Consider the following 24,765-nt stretch of genomic DNA (forward strand, 5'->3'; position numbering starts at 1 on the left):
TGTGACGTCACAAACAGAGATTTCACCCTCAACCATTTCAAGGTCACTCCTAAGCACATGCCAGATTTTTAAAGAGATAATGCTACAACTTTAAACAGCAGGTTGCTTTGAGGCCTGACATCATTTTCAAATCATACTGATCTTTCTGGCACGCCAACAAAGACCAGAAGATATTTTTTTTTTTTTTAGAAAAACAAAGTGCATGAGCAAAAACTGAAAACTTAGATTATCACTGCACAGGCAGCCGCTTCTTTTTCTTGCACTTTTGGCGTTTCCAAAAACAAAGTAATAATTCCTAATTTCTTAAGATTATGGCGTCTTTTTGGGATTCAACAGCAGATTCAGCTACATTCAGACATTGCAGATGTGGCGTCCATTTTTATTTGGAAAGACAAACATTTCCCTTACCCATTTACCCACTTTTTATGGTCCATTTAGTGAATTTCTTTTAAATCTCATTTTTCAGTAACAAGTTTTGTCATCTGCTGTGTTAGTCTGAATTGAACATCTGCAACAAACAAACTTTCATCAGAATGCCTGTTAAAGATCCACTCTGATCATCTGTAGAGCTGTTGTAAAAATTAAGTCAAAAAACATGTTGTTTTCTTGTTTCTGCAGACCGGCAGTGGTTCATGAGAAATTCTTCTTTTAGTTATAGGTGGGGACCGTTGGCGTGGAGTAATCTCGCCCCCCCCCCCCCCCCCCCCCTCCCATCAACCATAACTATATGAGTTCATATGCTCTCCTGCTAGCTTTCAACCACCCTTACCCTGAACTTAATATTACCCGTGCAGCAAAAATGGCAAGCAATTTTGGAGCTATCCAGAGTGGAGCAGGGAGCGTGCCACCCACTTAACGTGTTTTCTAGATCACAAATACATTCTTTTTCAAACAGCAGTTTTTTGTCTGCTCCTGATTCACAAAGATTTTAATCTAGAAATGCTCAGAAATGCAATTTTAAGATTAATAATTATCTTTATATATGTCCTCTATCATCCGAAAAAGTGCCACAAAAACATGTTAAAAACATGTTTCTAATCAGATTGGGTCTTAAAAGTTAAAGTAAACTGTCGGCAAAATATATAAACAAAATTTTTGTAAATGTAAATTTTGAAATGGAGTAAAATATCATCCAGAACATCTTGGGTCTTACCTTCAATGTAGACAAAGGACTTGTGTTCTTGGACTCCATCCTGGGTCCTCAGCTTGGCTGTATAAACCCCCTCATGCTCCTTGTGTGCAGCTTTTATAGTGATGGTGGCCTTGTTGTCACATGTTTTAATATCCGTGGTGCTGGACTGATGCAGCTGTACACCTGGAAAAATGCATAAAATCCCTCAGAATGAAAAGAAACATTTAGAAACATAAATCAGGCTCCTTGTTCATTGTACTCACCATCTCTGAACCAGCTGACATCCTGCTGGAAGGGCAGTAAAGGGGAGGTGAAGGTGCAATGCAAGGTGAAGCTGGAGCCTTCTTTAGCCCAGGTTGGAGTGAAGGTGGTGTCAAACTGGGCTTCTGGTTGCAGCTGCACAGCTAATAGAGACAGGAGACACTCAGATTTAAGGGGTAATATATAATAATAATAATAATATGCAAATCAGATTGTAGAGGAAATACGGCAAATGCAGAAACTGGCGGAAACTGTGAATGGAGTTGACATGAAGTACCTGTTTGTTTGTACACATGTTTAATTTACACTTGATTGTCTTGAAGCAAAAATAAAGAATATCTCTGAGTCACTCTGGTTGAATTTCTGGCTAAAGATGTCCTGGATCCATTTTAGGTCAATGAACTGGATTGTTTAAAATGAACTAATATCAACTATGAATTGTATCAGCGACCAAAAATTATAATATGAATCCAACAATTGTTGTGAAAATGAATCGTTACACCCCTAAAGTTTATTTAAAAAAAACAGTGTGTATCCAAAAATAATACATCCCGAATAGTAAAAATACAATATTTCCATCACAAAAGGTTTTGATCTGATTGCTTTGCTGCTGGATGGGAAAGGCTAGAAATAAACTGAAAGAAGAAAACGATTGGCCAAAATCTATCCCAGCCTGACTGGTACAGTTGTGATAAAGGATAAAGGATGACCGTTCGTCTATGGGCATAAATGTGCTGGTAGAAGTCCTCTGAGGACATGAGCAAAAATAAACCAGAAAATCCACAAGGCATTTTTTCCCTTTTTTTTTTCTTGTCCACTCCGTCATGATTTTCATTTGACAAAGAACCAAAAGAATAAAACTTTGTGAATTGTGCTTAGAGACAGTGATATCCTGGTTGTAGTTATGTGTTTTACTCTCCAGTTCAGGCCATTGCAGCAGCGTACACAGCATTATTAAAACAAACAGCTCAGGTCTGTGCATCATTCAAACCCACTGCTTCTCTCAGCAGGACAATAACACATTTTTCACACTTGTGCTTTTGTTTATTGAGAGATTTGTGTTGGCAAGAACGGCCTGCTTCATTTGAGATAATAAAGTGTCAGTTAGACAAAAATGGCTGCATGAAATTCCTCAGCACATTTTCACAGCAAGCATTCCCTGATGCCATTACAAGCTGATAAAGCTTCGTTCAAAGTGATTGCCACTTAATTTTTTCGTGTGAGGGCTGTACCGTATCATGTTTCACCTCGCAGTACTTCTCAGCAAAAGTGCAGAGACATCATCTGTTTGAACACTTTTCTATAAAACGGTTTTGTCTGTCTCTTTTATTCTGTCCTGCTGATAATTTGGAACAAAAACAAGAAGTTGGAATGGATGAAACAATCCTTCTCACTTGATTTGAGTTCTGTGAAGAAAATGTGCAATCTATCCATAGTTGACGTCTAATTCAAATGCGTTATGTAAACTTTAGGATGCAAAACAAAAATTGCAAAACACCTGAGATATACAAACATATTTAAATAAAATGGGAATATTATTAGTCAGATTTTCTACAACCAAATAAACTAAACTATGTTTGTTTATTAGCAGGAAAAAATAATGACATGCGCATGTGAAATAATGCTTTGAAAAAGACATCTTGTGGATGACAGAATGTTTTATGAAGTTGTGTAACGTAACAAATGCAGACGTTTCAACTATAAAACAAGTTATGCCCTCCCATATAGACAAAAAACATGTCACCTGTGTGTTGCACAAGATTCAGCATTGAAAACTGGGTGTTTCCTATAAAATAACATGAAGCTCCCCCACTCCCATGACAGATAGCATTTTAGCCATTTTTGGTTGTCATTTTTCATACACCCACAAGAGGTCCTTGTCTGATAAACCATTAACCCTTGTTTCTTTATACCAAATAAACAGACAGCCCTTTGTCTTTAGAGGAACAGTATCATTAACATTGTTCCATCAAGTCAAAAAGCCAGAGCAGACACTGAAGACTCTACATTTGCATAATGTAGTTTTTGCCCTCCTCAAAGGATGGAAGAATTTTGGTCAAATAAGTAAAAAATTACTCTGAATGTGAAAATATTTACTTTAAATAACTTAAGGTCTAGCTCAAATTAAAACAATCTAACCTATTGCTCTCTGTTTTGTGTCATTGTTTTTTTGCAATTGTGTTGTTGATATGTGTGGGATTTATTTGTTTCTGGAATTTCCTTTCGATTTCAAAATGTAATACTTTTTTATTATTTTGCTTTTTATTATTATTGCTGTTGGAATCTTTAATATTTTTTTGCTTTGAGGGATTTGCACTTCCAGGCCACCGTAGACACCCATTAAAATCCAACCAAAATTCAAGGACATATCATTGCAGCACTCCTTTACCATCTGAGTCTAAGAAGAAGAGACAGTATATGCAAGCACTGTATTATGCCACAGTCTTCAAAGTTACCGAGTCATGCCTCATTTAGTAAGGGAGGGAGCTATACATGAAAGAGTGGCAGTGGAAATGAAAGGGGACAATCTTTTTCGGGAAACTTACCGGTGGTCTGCGAGTGCTCTGAACCAGCCAGCGCTCCGTGATATGCTTTACCACAAAGAGGCAGCGCAAGACAGATGGGAGAAATGCAGGGAAGATCAGAGATGGAGAGAAAAATGTCATAAGTAGATGGAGAGACAGTACAAAAAAAAGAAAGAAAAAACAAACAGGGGGTAGCAGTCACAGTCATTATTCTTCTTAATCCAGGCCAGAAAAACCTTTCAAACCCTTTAGATAGGGCAATAACTGTACATGATGACATTCTAAATTACCAATAGTTCGTTTTTGGTCTGATTTATTTGGTCTTTTGTTCAATAACATACTGGACAAATGTAATTCATCACCAATTTGGTCACTTTAAATAAACAAATAATTATAGAAATGTAACCATGTCATGCACTCCAATAATAATAGTACCCATAAACCATTTTGACAGCTGTCTCCATGCATTTTATTACCCATGGCTGCTGTCACTACCCCTTGTTTTACACTGTAAAAACAGATCTCCAAGAGAAAAGTTAAATATGCGTAATATTAGAAAAAAATGCTTTCAAATAACCACAAATATCTACCAATGGGGTAAGAATAATTGTCTTACGAAGTTACAAAGCCATGTTTTCTTAAACTAAGATTATTTTGCTGCTAAGATTATTTTGCTTGAAAAACAGAAGACAGGACGCTTTTTCTTGAGAAAAGGGTTTCATAATGATTCCATTTTTGCAGTAGCTCCTATAGATCCTAGCATTACAAACATGGATGTGAGCAACATCCCATCATGCATCACTCATACCCAAGATGCATCTTGGGTATGCATGACGGGACATTGCTCACATCTTGCACTGTAATGAGACACACACAGACAGAAATGTGAAGGTATCTGCTGGAAATCTATGACGTTAGTAACAGGATAAATGATCAGCTAGTTAGCATGTAGCCTACTAGCCTGCGAATGTAAAATGTATTCGACCCTAAACTACAATATGAGCTGTCTGTCTGTCTGTCTACTGGCCAGCCAGCTGCCCGAATGTCGGCATGACAAGCAAAAGAGCTCCGCGGTGGAGCTAGTATGTCCGGTGAATCGTATGGCAAAGCAGCAAGCCTAGGTATCATAAATCTTATGATATTTTTCTTATACTCATTGAGATGATAATAAATTGATCATTCTTGTTTTTCTTTTTCCTTTCTTGAACGAATGAATGTGGGTCACAGAGACACGGAGATTACCGCTGAAAGCGGCTTTTGCGGCCGAACGGAGATCATACCCGTGTTTATGAATGACTTATGATGTGAATAATTATTTTGTTTGCATGAATTAATTCTTTCGTTCGCAAAAATTAATTATTTCGAAGGAACGAAATAGTATTTCGAGGGAACGGAATATTATCTTGTCGGAACGGAATATTATCTTGGGGGAACGAGATATTAATTTGTGGGAACAAGTTATTAATCTGTGGGAACGACATATATTTTAGTTTTTTAATGTCAGGACACGGGCTCCGTAGCCTGCCTTAAAATCTCAGCTGAAAATGTATAGAGTATGACTTCCTTATCTTAATTACACACCTGTGGCCAAGTAGCTTGTAGCTAGATTACTGTAAATAAAAATAAATCTGTCATACATTTCTGTTTTTGCTACTTAGTTACTATAGAAATCTCAGCTTTGTTTAAACCCGGGAAAAAGAGTGAAAACGTGTTTGACCTCATTCTTTATGAATCCATTTAGCTACTACACATATGAACAGGCGCAGCCGAGCTTTTGCCAGGGCCTTGGTAGTTAGTTAATCTATGAACTGCTTTTAGTAATGTTGCTCCGCTGTGAATGCACCAGGGCAAATTACTGCAAGGATGTGTGATTATTCTTAAAACGGATAATGCTTATTTTGGTTTCAGTGCTGCTGAAGGAATGTAAACGGCCAATTCCTTAATGACCTTGAAGATGCTGCAGGAGCACAGATGACTGAAGAATATCAACGGTACAGGCTTCAGTCAGCGGTGAGCCAAGCTTAATTTGCTTTTTAAACACTGCTGCGGTTATCTATCCATCTCACGCAGCTGTGTGCTCCTTTGACTCCTGGAAGCATGGTTGCTGTCAATCTAGTGCTGGCTCAGCCTGTTTTTGCTCACTAAAGTGTTGGGTGTTCATACTTCTTAGTGATAGTTGTGAGCTTTGATTTAGGCTCATTTCTTAGGTGCGATTATTATCAGTGATGGAACTTGTTAAAAATAAATATAGGTTATTGACAGGGTGCTTTATGCATCTTGAATCTTGTGTGAAAGTATTGTTGCTTTTCCTCTCTGGAAACGTTTACATAAGCGGATAAAACACAATTAATATTTCAGTCTCCTGTGGTTCAAGTGCATTTAGAAAAAGTCAGAAGAATCTGCATAATTTATCCAAGCTCCCTAAAGCCTCTTATGTTTTTTTATTATTTAATTATACATGGCATGTACTTATACTAAAACACTTAATCAGATCAAATCTGGCTGAGTAACAATTCTGTTTATAACTCACATTTAATGCATGCTTTTAAAAACAGCTTTAAACAGCTTTAAAGTGCCTATGAAGAAAACTTTCTTCACGCAAGCTTAAAAACACTAAAAAATCTTTTTGGATAAACCTGCGGATATGATAGGTGATATGTGTCCCTTCAGAGAAAGGCTCGACATATCAATAATCTTGTTTAGACTCTGCTAAATTTTCTTACATCCACATCTCAATGACATCTGAAGTTTGGCCACAGTTTATACAATGAAACACATTCTAAATCTATTTTTGCATTAATTGCGATATTCGATCTAGGTTGGACAACTTACAGTTCACCACTAGTGTTCCAAAGGTCATAGCTTCCCCCAAGGGATTCCTGGCTATCGCTTTGTAATCGGCAGCATCATCAGGAGAGCACCTTGGTAAAGAACATAGGATCCTATAGTTAACTTATTAGAAAGTAGAAAAGTACAAACAAAGAAGTTGCACTATTATTATTAGGGATGGGTATCATTAAGGTTTTAATGGTACTACTACTGTTATTGATACTGCTTATTGATCCGGTATTTTAACGATACTTTAATCGATACTTTTTGAGGATGAAAAATAAATAAATAAATAAATAACAAATTAAGAAAATAAAGTGTTTCATTTCCTCATTATGGAGCAATGGTTTTTTTTAACAAAATATTTTACCTTATACATTTTTCCAACTTGAAAAGTAAAATACATGAAAAAAGAAGTTATTTAAAGAAAAATAAACAGCAATGTTTTGACGTATTGCTGTCATGATGTAAATATAAAACAAATTAAATAAATGTTTGAGTTCATAAAATCATCGCAGAGAAAGTCTGTGCTTCAACTCCCGCAGTGATAGCTGCGTCTATATCTGACGCCCTTGTGTCCATTTTTCTGACAGTTTGAAGCCAAAGGCCCCCCCCGCCTCTCTACCTGGTTTTCCTCTCTACCTGTTCACCTGTTCACAACCTCTGCAGCAGCAGCGAGTGGTTTTTTCCTGCGCCCCTCCACTGTATTCTACACAGAGAGCGCAAAATACGGTCATCATAGCAGCAGGTTGACACGATAGTCGGGGCGCTCTGGCGCAGATTTAATAAAGCGTGCTGTCTGAACAACAGCCCCGCCCCCTGTGCACACAAATAGCCAGACAGACCTCTCCTCTTCAGCGAGAACTGTGATATTAATATCATCATTAATTAACGGACAATTGACTGACTTGGTGAGTTAAATATGGCAGATAACATTTACATCTTGTGGGACACAAAAAAAATGTGACTTCTCCTGTACTGATAGCAGAACCGTTGAGGTCAGATCTTAACGATACTGCGGTCTTGAAGAATGTTGCCCAGGGTTCAATACCGGGGCTCGGTACCCAGCCCTAATTATTATGCAAATTCCTTGGGATGCTATTGTTTATGGAGGATAAACTGACTAACCCCTTCCAGGTTTTTAATTTTGATGACCTTTAGAAGATGGCACTTGGGGAGTCATAGCTCATCTCCTTAGGCCTTTGTACAATTCTGCACTTCCGTCAGTTTATAATTGGCAAAGATGTCTAAGGTGCATGTCTCAGTTCTAGCAATCATCTCTATATGCATTAAGCTTAAGGTGGTAACCAACCTTCTGATCTCTAGGAAATTAAGACCATAGCTTTGCTGGAAACTGTACTTCCATGGTAGGTCGGCCATTATGAGAGGCTTCCCATTCTTGTACCTAAGAGAAAATAAAAAAGACAGATTTGTTTCTTTATTGCATAGGAGTGTTACAGCCACTATGAAAGAAAAAATATGTTCATATACAAGAATAAAGTCACGAGAATCATGAGAAAAAGTCACAATTGCACAAGCTAAAACCATGCTTTTTCGACAACAAAGTTGGTTGTGTAAGCCTCAATCCACATCACGTGCCGACTAAATCTATCAAAGCACCCATTTATGGTGATGCCATAAGACTTTAGTTTTTCATAGGAATCAATGCGCCATAATGGATTTAGACCTCTCCAACTATACAGCCAACAATGTTAATGGTGCACCTTCTGGAAATCCACTCCTTGTGGGTCAAGAATCTTCTTCCGAAGATGCTTTTGCTAATTCTTTTCAGTGTTCTTTTCTTGCAATGTTGACTCACCAAAAGACTTTCTTTGTAAAACCAATGCTGAAGCAATCACTTAAAATGTGCTTCATTTCTCTATACTGAAACGCAACATTGGTTCTTTTTTGTTGTTGTTTCTATTGGTCTTAGTAAACAGCATTTTGCCAAATACATTTATGACTTTGATTGTGTAAACTGTCAATTTATGACACATGAAATTACAATCTTCTCATCGTAAAGCATGGACTTTTTTACTCATAATTACCCAACTTTATTCTCCTAAAATTACGACTCTTGTGTCATGATTTCACACCTTTTTTTCCCTCTCATTTCTCGATTTTATTATTCTAATTAAGGTTTTATTTTTATTTTTATGGTATCTCTAATACTCAGTCAGACTTGTTTGAAATGGTTTTGACAAAGTTTTTACTCAGATCTTTTTTACACACCTGGTGACATGATACTAAGTTATAACTTTATTTATTAAGTGCTCAGATAAATCAGGGATTCATCTCCCATTCTGCCTTTGTTTTGGAACAGCTCTTAGTAGGAGATGTAGTTCAAATGCTCCCATGTAGGATGGTAAAGTTCATGGATTATCTACACCCAGCTCAAGTGTCAACCTTTCCTGATTTTACTCAGGTAGTTTCTCAGTAAAATGAACAGTGACAATCCCTAAGCTCCAAAAACACTTTGCCAGTTATTTTTGTTTCAATACCAATGTGGACTACTCCGTTTGTGTCACTGATACAAAGTTACAGATTTATAAACCTTTTTTTCTGCTGTTTCAGTAAAAGAAATAACATTAATTTTCTTTCTGCAATTCATCTAACCAATGCACTTTCTTACCATTCAACCTTTGGAGGTGGGCAGCCCTGGACAGTGCAGGAGAGTTTCACTGTCATCCCCTCCCAGACTGTGTGAGCCCTCAGAGGGACTGGAAAGTCTGGACTCCTTTGACTCAGTCGCTCCAGATACGTCATCTGTTGAGTTGCCTTCTTTTGAGCCTGAGGCATAAATAAATATTAGTAAGAACTCTTATTTGAAAAGAAAACAGATCGGGGTTTGTTATACAATTTTTCCTCCAAATCCCAATAAGTTTCAGATAATAGTAAAGCGAAACATCTCAATGCTGACTTAATGTTGCCGTAACTTGACAACTTTATGCAGAAATCTGACTCTGATTTCATTTGAAAATGAAATAAATCTAATTCTATAAGATAAATACCATACCTGCCTGCGAAGATCCATTTTGTCAACACGAGTTCGCAGTATCTGCTGGTTTCTAATCACATCCAGCTCCACTTTCTCAACCTCATTCCCAAACATTTTCCACGATTCTCTGTGATGCTCTTCATCAGCAGTCATAGTTTCCTGGAGGATTTCCCTAAACAAGAGCAAAAATTAGAAGCTGAGGATTGTTTTAAAAGCCACTTCCCAACCCATCCAAAGGTGTAGAAAATCCCATTTATTAAAGTCCTTATTTGCTCTTAAAGTAGATTAAGTCCAATTAAGTAGTTGAAATGATAATGAAATTAAATAATTTAGGCTAAACTTTATTTATAGTCATTATATTTGTATCAGTTTTTTTGGGACGGGACAGAAAAGAAAAGGAGCAAAGGTGGGCAGAGGAAATCTGCCCACAGGGAATCATGTCTGGCACCCTGACAAGGCCCAGCAGGACCGCCACAGGGGCCCCCAATGCCAAAGAGCAGGGAGGTACAGGAGCACAGCCCAACCAGAAGAATAGCCCCATCCCCAGATGAACAGCCCACCACCATTTGGGAGTTCTGACATCCCCCAACCCAGCTACGGTACCAGGGTCCCTCAAGGGAGACTGGCTCCATGCTACTGGCAGCCACCCACTCAGCCCGGGGAAGGTCCAGGAGAGGCGTCCAGGAGAAGAGAAGTGGGGGTCCCTGAAAAGATTCGTAAACATGGCCCAACCAGGCTCACCACTGTTGGAATTTTGGAGAGGCCCAGCACTTGAGGGCAAGGAGCAGAACAGAATCCTAAAATCTTTGTTTTCATACCAAAACCCTGCTGGTAATGATGATTTTATCTGAGCTATTCCTTTTGGTTCAGCTTCTTTTTGTGTTTAGTTTTCCAAAACGCACCTTTGAATTTCTAATATTTGGCTTTTAATGCCAAAAATGTATATTTTTGTCAGTAAAAATTTTCATATTACAAGGGCTATCAGTGTGTAATGATATATATTCACACTCTCACTGCTGTTCATAGCAGAGTTAAATTGGTCCTATTGGTCTCTTTGGTGAGCCACCTGTTTTAATTTGGAACAAAGATGGAAATTTCCCTTGAATTTCTTTGTGAATCTATGGAGATTTCTAACCCTTTTTAGTGAATGTGAGTGAGCTATTTCCTGCTGTGATCAGAGTTCATTTTAAAGGCTTATAAATGGTAAAAGTTTGAAGAACCAGTTAAGGCCATTGGCAGTCTTTTATAAATGTGTGTAGGGTTCTATAGCTCTGAACATTTCCTGTGTACGTGCCGTTCATCCATATGTATTGATTCATATGCCCTATAGCGCCCGCAGTCCTGCATGTTGTCTGCATTTTAGATTCTGAGGTTTAATAATTCCATTTCATCACAGAAGGGTGTGCATCCTGAGCCATTTTGATTGACAGTCCTTAGGGCTTAATTATGAGAGAATATTTCACACGTTTATACACTTACGTCTATGGGTAGCAGAATAACACGGAGGCAGATTCTTTAGTATTCACACACATTCTTTCCTTGATGGCCACTAGAGCATTAACAGCCTCCCACCTGACTAAATGATTTTTTTAAATGCACAAATTGTGTATATCAATATGCAAATGAAAGCATTTGCTTTACTTTAGATGCCACTGGTTGACATAGCGTTTCAGTTTTCAAGGGCTAAGAGGTTTTAAGCATTGAGGGAATGGAGTCTGGGTCTTCTCAAGTTAGTTTGAAGGAAAACAGGCAAAGAAAAGTGTTGACTCCACAATCCATGGTTTATTTTAAATCATGGTCAATACAGAGGAAAATCAGTTAGTTGGAAATCATTTTTTCCCCCATAGATATTAAAATTTGCTGTCTCATTAAGTCTCGGCAAAAAATGGGACATTTTGCCCTCAGGAACTTTTAGCTTAATTTATCACTTCTGCTCTTGTTATGAGTAAATTAATCATTATTACTTACTGTTCTCCCTTCAATTTTAAGTATTTCCTGGTATAGTCTTCATCAAGTGAAAACCCACTCATAATCGTTTCTCCATCTTTTTTAAAATACATTTTTTGGAACTTTAATATTGCTTTCATTTGAGTGTCACTGAGAGCTCAGACCCTAATATGTGGCAGTCATGCGGCCTCTTAAACTATCATTCATAACCAAACCTTGTTTTATCCTTAGCCATGATCATGAAGTAGACGCTTGGTGACGATGCCCTTTTTGAGACAAAAGTGTAATCACATTTTCTGTGGATTGGAGAACAGAAAAGTCCATTGCTGTGAAGTCTACAAATATCAAAGCACAAAGATTTGACTCACAAAGGACAAAGTGACCTCAGAACAAAAGGCCTTTTTTGTTGCAAATAAATCCACAAGGGGAATTAATTCCCTGTCATCTGGATCTGGGGCTTATTTTAGGTCTTATTTTCACTTTCTGACATTTGAACACTGATACTGACTCAGCTGGATCATTGTAAGGAAGGATAGGTCATACATCATATGAAGAAGGATCTCCCGAATTCTGGCTAATTGATGATTAAAATTATTTTGTTAATTGGTGTGCAACCTCCTAAAATCTTTCATTGAAATTGTTTTAAACCATGCAGACTTGCTTATACTGTACTTTAAAGGTAAAAAATAAAAGATATGTAAGCATGTTCATTTAATGCACTGTGCAGGTAGTGGCTGTGTAGCAAGTTTTTGTTGCTTCATGCATGAGGAGGTATTTTATGTAGTCTGGAAATGTCTTGGCGTTCCTCAGGTGACACGTGCAGCAAATTAATCTTCTCTTCAAAATGAGGCGGAGCTGCTGGGACAACTGAAGTAAATCCTCTCAGTTGTTCAATGCAAATGAAAGCATAATTAAACATCACTATTGAGAAAATAGCAGCCTATGAGCAAATGCAATGCTTGAACATGTGCAGGCCCCCATATGTTTTCTAAAACTTCCATCCAATTTGATTATTTCGTAGAATAAACACAAAGTAGATTTTTGTGTTTGCTTAAAGTGAAATTTCTCTTAAAAGTATCTATAATATATAACCAAACTAATGCTTCTACCCTTAAACCCCGAACTCACCGGTTCATTTCAAATCACATCAGCTATTAAGAACAGCATACTGACACCAGCCCCCCATTAGCATAGTTTTCATTCAAAATTTAACAAAAATTTTTCAAAAAGGTTTAATTTTTCACATTGGTTACAACTTTTTCTTTGCTTTGTTTTAAGATTTATCCATTTTGATTTGTCTCGACACGTCTGAACTTTGTTCCATAACATAAAAACAGTTTGATCTCAATTTAGGTAATTATTTTGCAGTTAAAAAAAAAGACAAAATCTAATTGATTAGAATAGTAAACATAAAACTGTCCAAAAGTGATTTCTTTTGGACAGTTTTATGTTTACTATTTCATTGCTGTGTAATATAATTACAAAGAGAAGCAAGTTATTAAACAAATAGGATAAAAAAACCCTCAAAAAGGCCTAAGACTATTAAGGGTTAAGACCCATTGCAGTGAATGTGGAGCCAAGGTTTTCCATGTGTGACAGGTTGGATATCTTCTGCTTAGTCGATTGATCTCAAATCTATTAGGATATTATTTCTTTACAGCCTAATGATAAAAGGTAACTTATTACATAATCCGATAAAAGTGTTTAACCCTTGTGCTATCTTAGATGACCCCCCCCTTACATTGACGTGTTCTCCCTACCATGACAAAGGTGGATAAAGGTGGAAAGATTTCATGTAATCCATGGACAGCAGTGAGGTTCACAAATCATTGAAGAAAAAGGGTTCAGCGCACTGTCTAGTGGGTCTAGATGACCCAACTCCCAATGTTAAAGTGCCTAGGATAGCACGAGGGTTAAACTGGCTGAGTTATACTTCCATTAAATGCATTTGAAGCTAAAATTAAACGTTTTGATAATACAATAATTGTTTAGTTTAATCTGTAAAGGTTCACAGCTCTGAGCCGTTTTGAAATTTTGTGTTTTTATGAGCACAAATACAAACCAAAAAAGAAGCACAGTCCTAATAATAAAGAGAAATCATAACACATCTGTTGGGAACAGTTATTTAAAGCATTGGGCATATTTATACTCTGCTGCTGCTTTTCCATGCTTTTTTCTCCATAGTATTATTAGAATGCATTTAGCTGTGTGACTCGTTTGAGGGATTTTTGTCCTTTTGGTTTTTCTATCAATGAAGCGATCCAGTTCTCCTCATACACGAAAACACAAAACGAGCAAAGGGTGCTGATTTCTGTTTATTGACATGTTTATTAGAGACCAAGCTTTTGTTCTGTGATGGCTAGAAAAGGGAAACAGCTAGTCTGTGAACTGGGCCCAGTCTTGTTTCCTAAAATGAAGGGAAAGTGGATGATGGGAATTCTGAAAGCTTTATGCCAGGCACCTATAATTTAGGAAGGAAGCACTCAACATAGAAGTTGGAGCCTTGCTCATGATCTTTCATTCAATTTGAGCAGTCTTTGACACAGTTGGTGTCACAAAAAGATTCATCCGGCGTGAAAAATGAATATAATCAAGCATAGAGAGCTGCAGCTGCCTGTCTGCAGTTTCTGTGTGGTCATTTTGTCTTTTGATGATTGCAGAGCTTCTAGCATCTCAGACGTTTTTGTGTTAAAATTTGACTGCAGTGCCCTCTCAGGAACGATAATTATAGAAAAACTTGTCATTTTAATCTGGTTTAAGAATGACATTTATCAAGGGGGACCAAATTTTGTTAAAAATCTCGAAATGCGAGGTAACGGTGATGTGACCTGCAGTTTTGTTTTTCATTCTTTAAAGCAAATAAGCTTTTATTAAAGGTTTGCTTAAATCCAGTTAAAACGTTTCCCGCTTAAGTCTTTCTATGCATTTTAATGGTATTATTAAAACAGTATTAAGGTAAGATTCCACACTGAAATCCCTGGAGGTGCCTAGAATTTCTGTCCATAAAAGTCATGAACTGAATGGGTGGACACATGGATGGATAGATGGATGGATGGACAGGACACTGAGACGTATATTGTGCATACTATATATAGTGCTACTATATATAGCACAACCCTTTAGAAGTGTTAATATAATAAAAAAGAAATAACGTGTATTTGCAGGTTGCAAGTGCAGCTTCCTTCTGGCTGACAAAAGTATTTGTCACAGTTGTGTTGTGCCTTACCAAGTCCTATGGCGAGGGAAGTTGCTTATGTTGAGGATCTCTTTAACAGACATCAGATCTGCTGGTATGATGGGATGGAAATCGGAGTAGGAGGCGCCGTCATCATCACTAATTTAATGAAATAAGAAGGAGAAATGAAAAAAGACGGGTACAAAATAAAATAAAAATCTACTTTTTTTTTAACCTTAATAGAGAGTTTTTATTTGCAGTCTTGTTTGCTTTGTTGTGGACTAGACAAAAACGTGTATTTTAAAAAAAAAGGCTTTTCAGTGAAAATGCCACTGACATGATTACACAATGAATGCTGGTGTGTATATTAGATATAACTATAAAAACAGACATTGTGACTTTGCATTAACCAGGATTCTGTTTTCAAATGACCAGTTGCTTCTTACACATTTTTTATTGAACCTTATTGGTTTGGTAAAAATAAAAAGGCAAACAAAAGCAAAATGTACAAATCAAAGACATGAGAAAATAGACAATTAAAAAAAAATCTGTCAGGAATGCTGGTCACACTGATGAATGGGTCATATTTGTGGTTCTGAGCTCCAAATATGGTTTATTGTGGTTAGTTTAAAATAGGAAGTACAACTAAATTTACTGATTCATGTAGAGCAACACATGAATCACAACAAAAATCCATTTTAATACATATATTATAAAATTGTGAACCCCTTGATGCCTGGATTTGCTTCAAGCTATAAAAAATAAAAATGTACTTGTTTTTACTTTCATGCTAGGTAATTTTGGAGCTAAATTGGTTTGATGCGTATGCATAAAGTTTCAAATAGTGGTAACAAAATTGTGAGTTTAAAACATTCTTTTTGGCGTGATTACAGTTGGTTTAATTCTACTGTCCCCCGACACACACATGCACACTTGTGACCTACATTAATGGATCAGTTAGCCACCTTCTGTATCTTCAATCTGGCTACTAAAGCACGTCGGCATAATTTTTGACCTCTTTTTGCTCAAGTGTGAGGAATGTCATCAGCACAGTCAGCTCTTTCTGGTCCGTCAGTGTTCCTCTTTTCCTCGCTGGTGTGCAAACACTGTACACACTATTGTCTTCAGGGAGCTTATGTAATGAGGAGGAACTGCAGCTACTGATGTGAGCTCACGCACATGCTAACAATGTGGACCGTGTGCCAAGGGGCTTTGGATCTCCAACGGATTTTTATGCTACAGCAACGATTTTATTCGTCGTGTCATTATTGTATCCAGTCATCCAACCACAGTTTTGCGCTCGTGTAGTGCTAGCTTGTAATCGGTCTGTTTTTATGAGCTGGAACACATTTTGAACATGATTAGTTGAACAGAAGAACACGTCAGTGACCATGTGCAGTAAAGTAATTGTGAGCAGAAAAAAAAAGTTAACAAGTGACTATACATTTGTTGTTTAGGCCACAAAACAACTATGCAGTCATGGAGGTATCTTCAGAAGCCGAATGCTCACACACTTCTAACAGCAAGCCAAACTGAGCATGGGGTAATTTAATTGGCCCTGCAAGTACATTGAAGTGTTTGAATCTTTGAATACTGAATAACACAAGAGGATTTTGCTTGAGTAAGAACTCAAATGTCAGTTGATGATTGGGTGACTAGGGCTGTTGTTACGGCTGTGGCCGTATTTACAGTTGTTCTGGGTTTTATGTACTGCAGCCTGTCTTCAGTTCAGCTTGGCTCTCTTCTCCAATTGATAAGTAAACTTTGTTGAGCAGACTAGCGTTGCTCTTTTTTGAGAACTGCCATGTTCTTGTATTTGGGTTCTCCTCTATATGTTAGTCTAAGGAGGTTAGTGTTTTGTCATTGTTTTCCCTTTTCTTTCATTTGCGGGTGAGATTTTTGAGTTCAGAGAGTTGGGGTTTTTGTTTATTTCGGCCTTTGGTTCACCCTGAAGCCTTTTGCTTCACCTTGAAGTCATTGTTGTTTGTTATTTACTATGTTGTAAATATACCTTTAATACTTTTTAGAGAGCTGTTCTGTCTGGGTTAATTTTGTTGTTATTTTAAAATCTTGGCAAATTATACTTTTATGTTATACTCCAACGGATCCCCCAAACACAAAGGGAAATAGCAACGAGTAATCCGAGAACTCGTATATTTGCAGCCTTTTCTTGAAAAAACAAGTTATTGCAACGTCTGAGATCACTGATACACAATCTTTATAAATCTAATGGAGTGTAGTAAAAATACACAGAAGGTTATGTACTTATCACTCTAAAATAGAGAATAACATTGAGTACATAAACTAAACTAAACTGCTGTGATTGGAAGTAAATTACCTTCAAAGTAAAGTGTCAGTGACTCTCATTTTCAAAGAAAAGCTATCGAGTTTTTTAATCGTAGATTCAAGAAAAGACATACGTTCTGGAAAAAACACATCTGTTTTAAATATATATATATATATAATACATATTAAAGAATTAAATATATAATTAGTATGAATTTTGCAATACAGTAATCCCCCCTTATTCGCCGGGGTTAGGGACCAGAGACACAGCCGAATACGAAGAACCACCCCCCTCGACATAAAGAGTTTTATTTTATTTTATTTAAAGCAATTGACTGTACCGTATTGTACTTTAAAACGTACATTAGGAGTGTCACTCTGTGCATTAAAACCAGAAGCCCGTGCTTCCTCCTTCATCAGGTAATTGCAAAAGATCCCACAACAGGATTCAAGTGTTGCTTCTTCCAGAAAAGGCCGGTTTCATCCATCATTCATTCATTCGGATGATAAATATTCTCAGCGATTATCTTCCTCTGAGTCTCAGGATATTTTCCAGCCACTTCTGAGTCATCTGATCCCAAATTTCTCTATGCAGGGACACAAACTTTGGTTGTAGAAATTCAGGAACTGGTAGAACCAGTTGTTGCTGCTGTGAAATATTCTTTAGCAGCCGGCAACAAAGCCAACAGGCCGGCGTGCTCTTCATCTCCACTCCCCTTCCTCAGAAATTGGCGCAGCACCTCCTTGCAAAAGTTTCATACAAGCGTCTTGGTTGTCTGAGCTTTCGTGATGAACCGGAGGATTCACGTGACTGAAAATAAATTCTGCGAATATGTGAAACTGTGAATATTGAAACGCGAATAAGCAGGAGAACACTGTAATACAAAAAACTTGTGATTACTTTCTTCTGGATATGAATAAAGTCAGTACATAAAAACAAATCTGTTTAAACAATGTCAGTTTAGATGAAAAGGCTGCTTTCTGTGAAAAAACACATTTAGCATCCATTCACACAAGATATTAAACAGTAAGAATTGCGGCTCGATCTGTAAATCGTTGGTCTTGATTTGTGAGTGGAATCGGATCACCACCTAAATAAGGATCCACAGCCCTAATGGTGACATCAGGATGTTATCTGGAATACTTTTATTTAAACCACAATAAAAATGCATAAGGTGTTGTTGCAACACTGAAAGATGTTCATGTGAAAGATCCGTTGACCCAGGTGTGTGAGAAAAAACCCCTCCAAAACCGTTACAGCTAACACCCCCCACCCCTACCCCAGCATTAGTTTCGAGCAAGCGGCCGTACAAAATTGCAATGCAAATTACCATAACTTCTCGTTTTCTTTTGTTTAGGAGCGGGGAAATTTCCCCATGTCACGAAGCTCGAAGAACGACTTCTGCTTTCCTTGGCTATTTTCCTTTTTTTTCTCTTTGTTGAGCTTCCAATCAAGTGTTTGTTTAGAGGCTTGCACAGTTGAATGATGTAGTAAAGAGCCTACGGGTGGATGCTATCAATGCAGATGTACGCAGTAAAGTACACAAACAAGGAGAACATAGATATGCATGTGTTCACGCCAGTGCACAGGTGCATTGAGGATGTGCCTCCATGGGGGTAACAAACAGACTTCCTCAAATAATTAACAGGAATAAACTAAAAAGGAGAAAAACTGGGTAGGTGAGTTACCTGAGTAGTAATTCTGTTAACTGTACCACAGGGTACCGTGCTGTTATATAATGAACAGTTGCAAAAAATAGAGTAGTTTTCTTCATGCTGGCTAAATGTATCCAGATCCCACACAGTTGAATCTAACTGAAATACAAATCTATAAAAAAATAAATAAATAAAAAAAATGAAATACAAATCTGGATGTCACATGTATACATTCACCTGCTGTCTCTCCTGATTGTTTTTTACACAAAGAGAAAATGGTCTTCTAAGTCAAAGCTGAGTTGAACTTGATAGAATAATTGCTTATTTTCATCATCCCTGAAGAGAGAAATGGGTCCGTTTCCTTTTATTCTGCAGTGCAGATTGTAGCCCCACGGGTTGGCCTAATTTAATAACTCGCAACAAAGCGGGCCTTAAAACTGAAGGCAAATTTGACTTGAGACTAAAATGGTGGGCCAACAGTGATTTCTGTTGGACCTCACTGTAAAAATTTTGGTTCACTGGTTTTCCTTCTGCTAGATAGTTTTCCATGTCTGCAGCCACAGAATACATGGAAATGGCTTGATGCACAGAGTTATGGTGAAAACTGGCCATGTTAAAGTGAATTAGGAAATTCAGAAATGTATAATATTCTACAGTCACAAGTGGAGAATACAAGTTAGCTTTAAGTCATCTGAATTAGTTTATTGGAAAAATTACATGAAAATGATTCCACACCAGGAGGTATGCATTGTTTTTTATGTTTTTGATAGATACTATTACCTGCTTTGTATTGTTGCAAATTTTGCTATCATGGATTTTTGAGGGTATTAGCTGTAATTAAATCAAATTATAATTATTCTGCTATAACATGTAATTTAATGGAAAATATTTTGTATATTTGAATTATAGTTTTCAACTTTAAAAGACAGCAAATATTATGCAATATGTTAGGTTTACGGTGAGGGCCGGTTAAATGTCAGTCAATATTGCACTATTTTCACAAACAAGGATGAAAAAGGCATACGTCTTTTTTTTTTTTTTGGCCTCCTGTTTCCCTTAACTTTTGTGGGTAAAGTGTATAGTCATCCTCTTTAAATATCTGCAGCTGGTTGAAACTGTTTTGTACACTAGATTTCCTGTAGGAATCATTAGCATGTGATGTAGATTATTCCCCTAACCCATTACTGTCAAAGTGGAAGCTGACTTCAGACTTGTCTGACTTTTAAGACACAACGGATAAATACGAGAAAAAAAAATGTCACCAAAACTGTTATTCTAAATATATTAAATGTGAATCAAACCACCATTTTTTTTTCAGCAACATCATCGCGTCGTTGGACAGTCGATTGCTGAATATTATGCAGATCGGGCGTAGTGTGTGGTCAAAGGGTAAAGACTCTTGGTTTTTGTCTGTTAATGCAGCTTTCTTTTATTTTAAAGTGAAAAGATCTTCTTCTGTTTCCTCACTGGATCTCTTCTGCAAAAAATGTTCCAAATACGTTTGATTTTTGTGAACTTGGCTATTTTTGGAGTTTTAATTTAGCAGCTGGCAAAGGTAAACTTGATATGCATCAAAACTGAGTTGGATGTGGTGGAGAGAATCCAGTAGTTTTCCAAAATAAAATTCCTTCATCATCAGATTTCACACAAAATTGAAAAAAAAATGGTTGTGTTTTTTTCTCTGTTGCCCGGTACCAACTGTCCCACAGACCCGTACTGGTTCACGTCCTGAGGGGGGTTTGGGGACCACTGCTGTAAAATACATTAAGTGAATCTCATTTGAGTTAAGCTGGTCTTGGAAATTCACAACAACATATAAGGAGTGTGTAGTTATGAATGTCGAACATGGATGAAGCTCATCTGATGGACTATTTAAAACATGTAGTCGTCGTGTTAAATAAGATAGTTCTTCTCTAAGAGTTCTGGCACATCGCCTGTCCATCCTGGGGGAGGGTCCCTCCTTCATGTGATGTTCACTCCCAAGGTTTTGTTTTTTCCGGAAGCCGTTTTTTTTAGGAGTTTTTCCTTACTGCGAAGGAGGGTCTAAGGGCAGGGATGCCCAGTTTAGTTTAGTCTGATTAGTTTAGCAATCAGCTATCGAATTCTATGACTTTATGTTCTTTATGATTCATGTTTATTACACAATCACCGGCATTAAGCCCATTGAGATGACCATTGTTGTAAATATTGGGCTATATAGACAAATTAAATTAACACAGCTTCACTAAAGTATTGGGTTTCTAAAGGCCACACTTTTTTGTTTTTTTATTATAAACTCTATCTTTGTTGCTTTAGGAGTGAGACTTATGAAGAAGCACTTTTTCATGTTTCCTGAAGGCTAATCTCGCCAAGAAAATGAATAACAGAATAAGAGCAGTGTGTACAGTTTAGTCATTCACATAAAATGAAGTATTTTTGAATTAGGGTAATTAATACATAAAAGGCATTTTATTTTTTAGAAAAAGAAAAACGGTTTTGTAACTTTTTTGGGGGGGATTAAAGGGAGTAATCATTCTGGAGACTCTTAATTGCACAGTAGGGTGTTCCTAAAGGAAGGTTATTGAAGCTGTGAATTTATCTTTCAGTAAATTGTTTTTATGTCACCCAAAGTAGCAGTTTGGCTATTTTGGATGTTGTAATTGTATTTGGGCAGGAAATGGATTAGAAGGACTGCAGATCTTGAGAACCTTAATGGTACCTTTGGGATCAATTGTTTTCTCATTTGTTGTGAAAAATACTTAAAGCTACTGAAGCTCATCAGTTTTATCCATTCAAGTTTAATAACATCAAACTAATATCGTCGCTGTGAACCAGTTTCACCTGGAAGCGAACGTCCTCTTCTTTTTCTGCGAGGACAGCTGCATGCTTTGACGCATTTGGGACGACTGCTCCTCCTGCTCTCTGTGCATCACCATCTTGGTTTCCATAGTAACCTACCCCAACTGGCACCTGGGGGGAGAGGGATGGAAATGGGTACAAGTCAGGTTATGTAGGATGCAGAGATGGTGACTGCCTTTACAGCAGGACTTCACTTTACCTAACACCGTATTAAGGGCTGTATTTGCTGATTATGGTGCATTTTCCACAGATTCCTATGCAACATATGCACATACCCAATGCCCACCTAATCCAGAGGAGTGGGATTGTGACTGTAGTATCTTGATATTTATCACTTCAAACTGTAGTTTTCAGTTACTTTTTTTTATTTTGCACATACTCTGAATTAGCAAACCTGTTGGCCATTGAGAGGTGTGACTTCATGAAATTATGTGAGAATTTATAATTAGAAAGCCATATTTGGAGACACTAAGTGCTATGGCTAACCTTTTGGTTCAATATAGTTTCACATGTTTTTTATAATATTACTAATATCATTGGAATAACTTGCAAATTGAAGTGAAACTTAAAGGCAGAATTTTAATTATGCAGTAGTTGTTTTAAGTACTAATAAATCAGATTGACTTTGGCTACAACATTTTCTTTGAGTAATTGAGCATTTTTAATCTCTTCTTTAATATCTAATGAGAGACATATTGTAAAACTTAAATGAATCACTATAATTTCAGATTAAATTTCAATTATTTCTGACACCATATTCAGATAAAAAAAAACTTGTTTTTCTGTTTTTCTCAAAATCTCAGGCTCAACCTTGGTAAGGCCTATAAGCTGTAGTTGTCTGTGGTCATGTTTATAAATTAAAATGGTCCAAATACAAGTGAACAAACATTGAAAAGTCTGCTCTTTTTTCCTTTGTTTTATTTCATTAAATAATGTAATAGCATTGTATCAGAAATATTTAGGTCACTTTTATGCTGTTGACTTGGCTAATAATGGGATTGAATTATGTAACTTGTGTAACAAAATTAAAATATTTACACACAAGGTGTTTCTTTTTTGTTTTTTTTTGCTATAGACATGATAAATGCTGTCCTTGTCCTGCCTAACATGGTTTCAGGTGGTGTTGTCTTGACAACCTATGATGCAATCCAATGTTAAATGAATTACCCTTTTGTGGGTCACTGAGCCACTAATAATCCGTCAGTGGCAGACTGAAATGCTGCTGCTCACACCCTGCTTGTCATTAATCATGTGGCTGCTCTCCGAAAGTGATCGCAGGAAGCACCCAACAAACAGAATCAGGCTGTGCCTAAATGATGGCTTCATTCATCTATTCCCAACAGCATCCACCTGTGCTAGCACCATGATCAGTTGTTTCTTCTCATCTCCTTTGATTACATTGTGGACAGATAATGTGCAAATATGATCCTATGCCAGATGGTTTTTCATGCTTTTTACATTTTTCTTTTTTACAAACATCGGTTCGATACATTTTTGGGCCTTGCTAATGACCGGCTACAGTGGCACATTTAAATTGATCAGGGTCCAAAAGAGGATCACCTGAGGGAAATAAGTCATGTTTTTTTAATCTCTGGGTAAAAACAAGGTTTGCAAGCACCATGTAAGCACAAAAAGTAATAACCAAATACCAATACCTGACATCGCCAAAGAGATATGAAAAAGACATTTGCTAAGGCTACCAAAAAAGAGGTTTTTGTAGTTTCTTGAAGAAATGTGTGAACACAAAAATAAACAATATGTAGGCAATAACAGTACAAATGATGAGTTTTGTAGGGTTACAGTGTGAATCTAGTGTGGCATGCTGTTTTTTTGTGCGATGGTGTCCTGTCCTTCAAGTTCTGCTTTAAAGTGCCTTTTACACACAGGGGTTCTCTAAAATACACATAAGCATGTGCAATAAAGCCCTTTGTTTTTCAACTTTTGAACCAACCATAGAAACCAGACAAAAGCATTTTGGAGGTTTTACTTCTTGCTTTCATGGTCTTATTGTGAAATAAATGTTTGCTGTATTTCTGTGCAAAAAACATCTATTTCTTGAAAAAAAAATTGACATGGTGCACATGTCCCTTTAGATTTGAAAGGGAAAATCTTCCAAAGGTTTGCTTTAATCTGTTAAATAATTTAAAGGCAAATCAGTTTGTATCAAGTTAACACTAAGTCTGAATAAAAGAAGTCCTACTTACTCTTCACAAAAACAAACTGGTGAAGTCCTCTGGGTTTCAGAAATGTAGGACGGATATATCCCACTTCCTTTTCTGTCTGTGTCTCACCTTGAAGATGTTTAGTCTGATTGGCCTAGCTCTGTGTACTACCTCTCCGTCTTTTCACGTCCACTTCCTTCTGTCCTTTGCGTCTCTCGATGAAGCAACAAGGTGACCCTGCACACAAAGTGTCTTTTGGTGCCAAGTATGCAGACGACACAATGCTCTTTCATTTTTAAGTTGGTAAATATAGACCAGTGACTCGCCCCCGGTGGCACACAAGCTGAACCTAATGCTGCTCTTAGTCTTAAATGGACCCACAAACCAATAAGGACACATGCGCTCCCACAGATTATCACCGCCAGCCAGATCAATTTAGTGACATCTCTGTGGACAAGCAGCTCAGGGATGACACAGTAGCCCCTGTATTGAGCAGCTGAGAGGAACAGCTGGAGTGAACTGTGCTCTGCATGCTGATACTAGAAGAATGTACACATGGAATTCAGCCTACATGAAAGTTAAACCACTTTAGAACAAATACTTGAAAAGATTAAAGATCAGAAAAGCTCAGTCAGGAGAGGATTATTCATCATAAATAGAGAACTGAAGGTGTTATGGTGGTAAAGCAAGGAGAATGAACCAGTCTGACACAAGTCCCACTCTGATCATTTTTCAATCTATTTTAAAAATCTTCCTGGTGGTCTTTTAATTATGATTATGCCGTTTTTACAGCCCCTCACAGTGCAACAAAAGGGCGAGCAATATTCAAGCTATCCAGCTGAATAGTTTTGACCCATATGCCAGCTAAGGAAAAGAAAGACGTAGATGGATCTATTGGGCTGCAAGTGGATGCATCAGAATGGAACGGAGCATTGAGTTTGTAGCTTGCCGTAGTA

General features: G+C 37.3%; 1 protein-coding gene across 1 annotated transcript in view; it reads right to left on the reverse strand.

Moving 5' to 3' along the window:
• The window catches only part of LOC101168984 (myomesin-3), a 69,093-nt gene extending 44,874 nt beyond the window's left edge, over positions 1-24,219 (reverse strand). Inside the window, exons 1-10 of the mRNA XM_023964567.1 lie at positions 23,852-24,219; positions 21,630-21,758; positions 14,919-15,026; positions 9,764-9,917; positions 9,380-9,537; positions 8,060-8,152; positions 6,751-6,839; positions 3,940-3,984; positions 1,396-1,536; positions 1,154-1,315 (exon numbers count right to left, since the gene is read on the reverse strand). Coding sequence (XP_023820335.1) covers positions 1,154-1,315; positions 1,396-1,536; positions 3,940-3,984; positions 6,751-6,839; positions 8,060-8,152; positions 9,380-9,537; positions 9,764-9,917; positions 14,919-15,026; positions 21,630-21,736 — 1,057 coding nt within the window. The 5' untranslated portion in view covers positions 21,737-21,758; positions 23,852-24,219. The remainder of the gene's footprint in view (positions 1-1,153; positions 1,316-1,395; positions 1,537-3,939; positions 3,985-6,750; positions 6,840-8,059; positions 8,153-9,379; positions 9,538-9,763; positions 9,918-14,918; positions 15,027-21,629; positions 21,759-23,851) is intronic.
• Positions 24,220-24,765: the final 546 nt, after the last annotated feature.

This window comes from Oryzias latipes, chromosome 16, assembly GCF_002234675.1.
Source record: "Oryzias latipes chromosome 16, ASM223467v1".
NCBI classification, from domain to species: Eukaryota; Metazoa; Chordata; class Actinopteri; order Beloniformes; family Adrianichthyidae; genus Oryzias; species Oryzias latipes.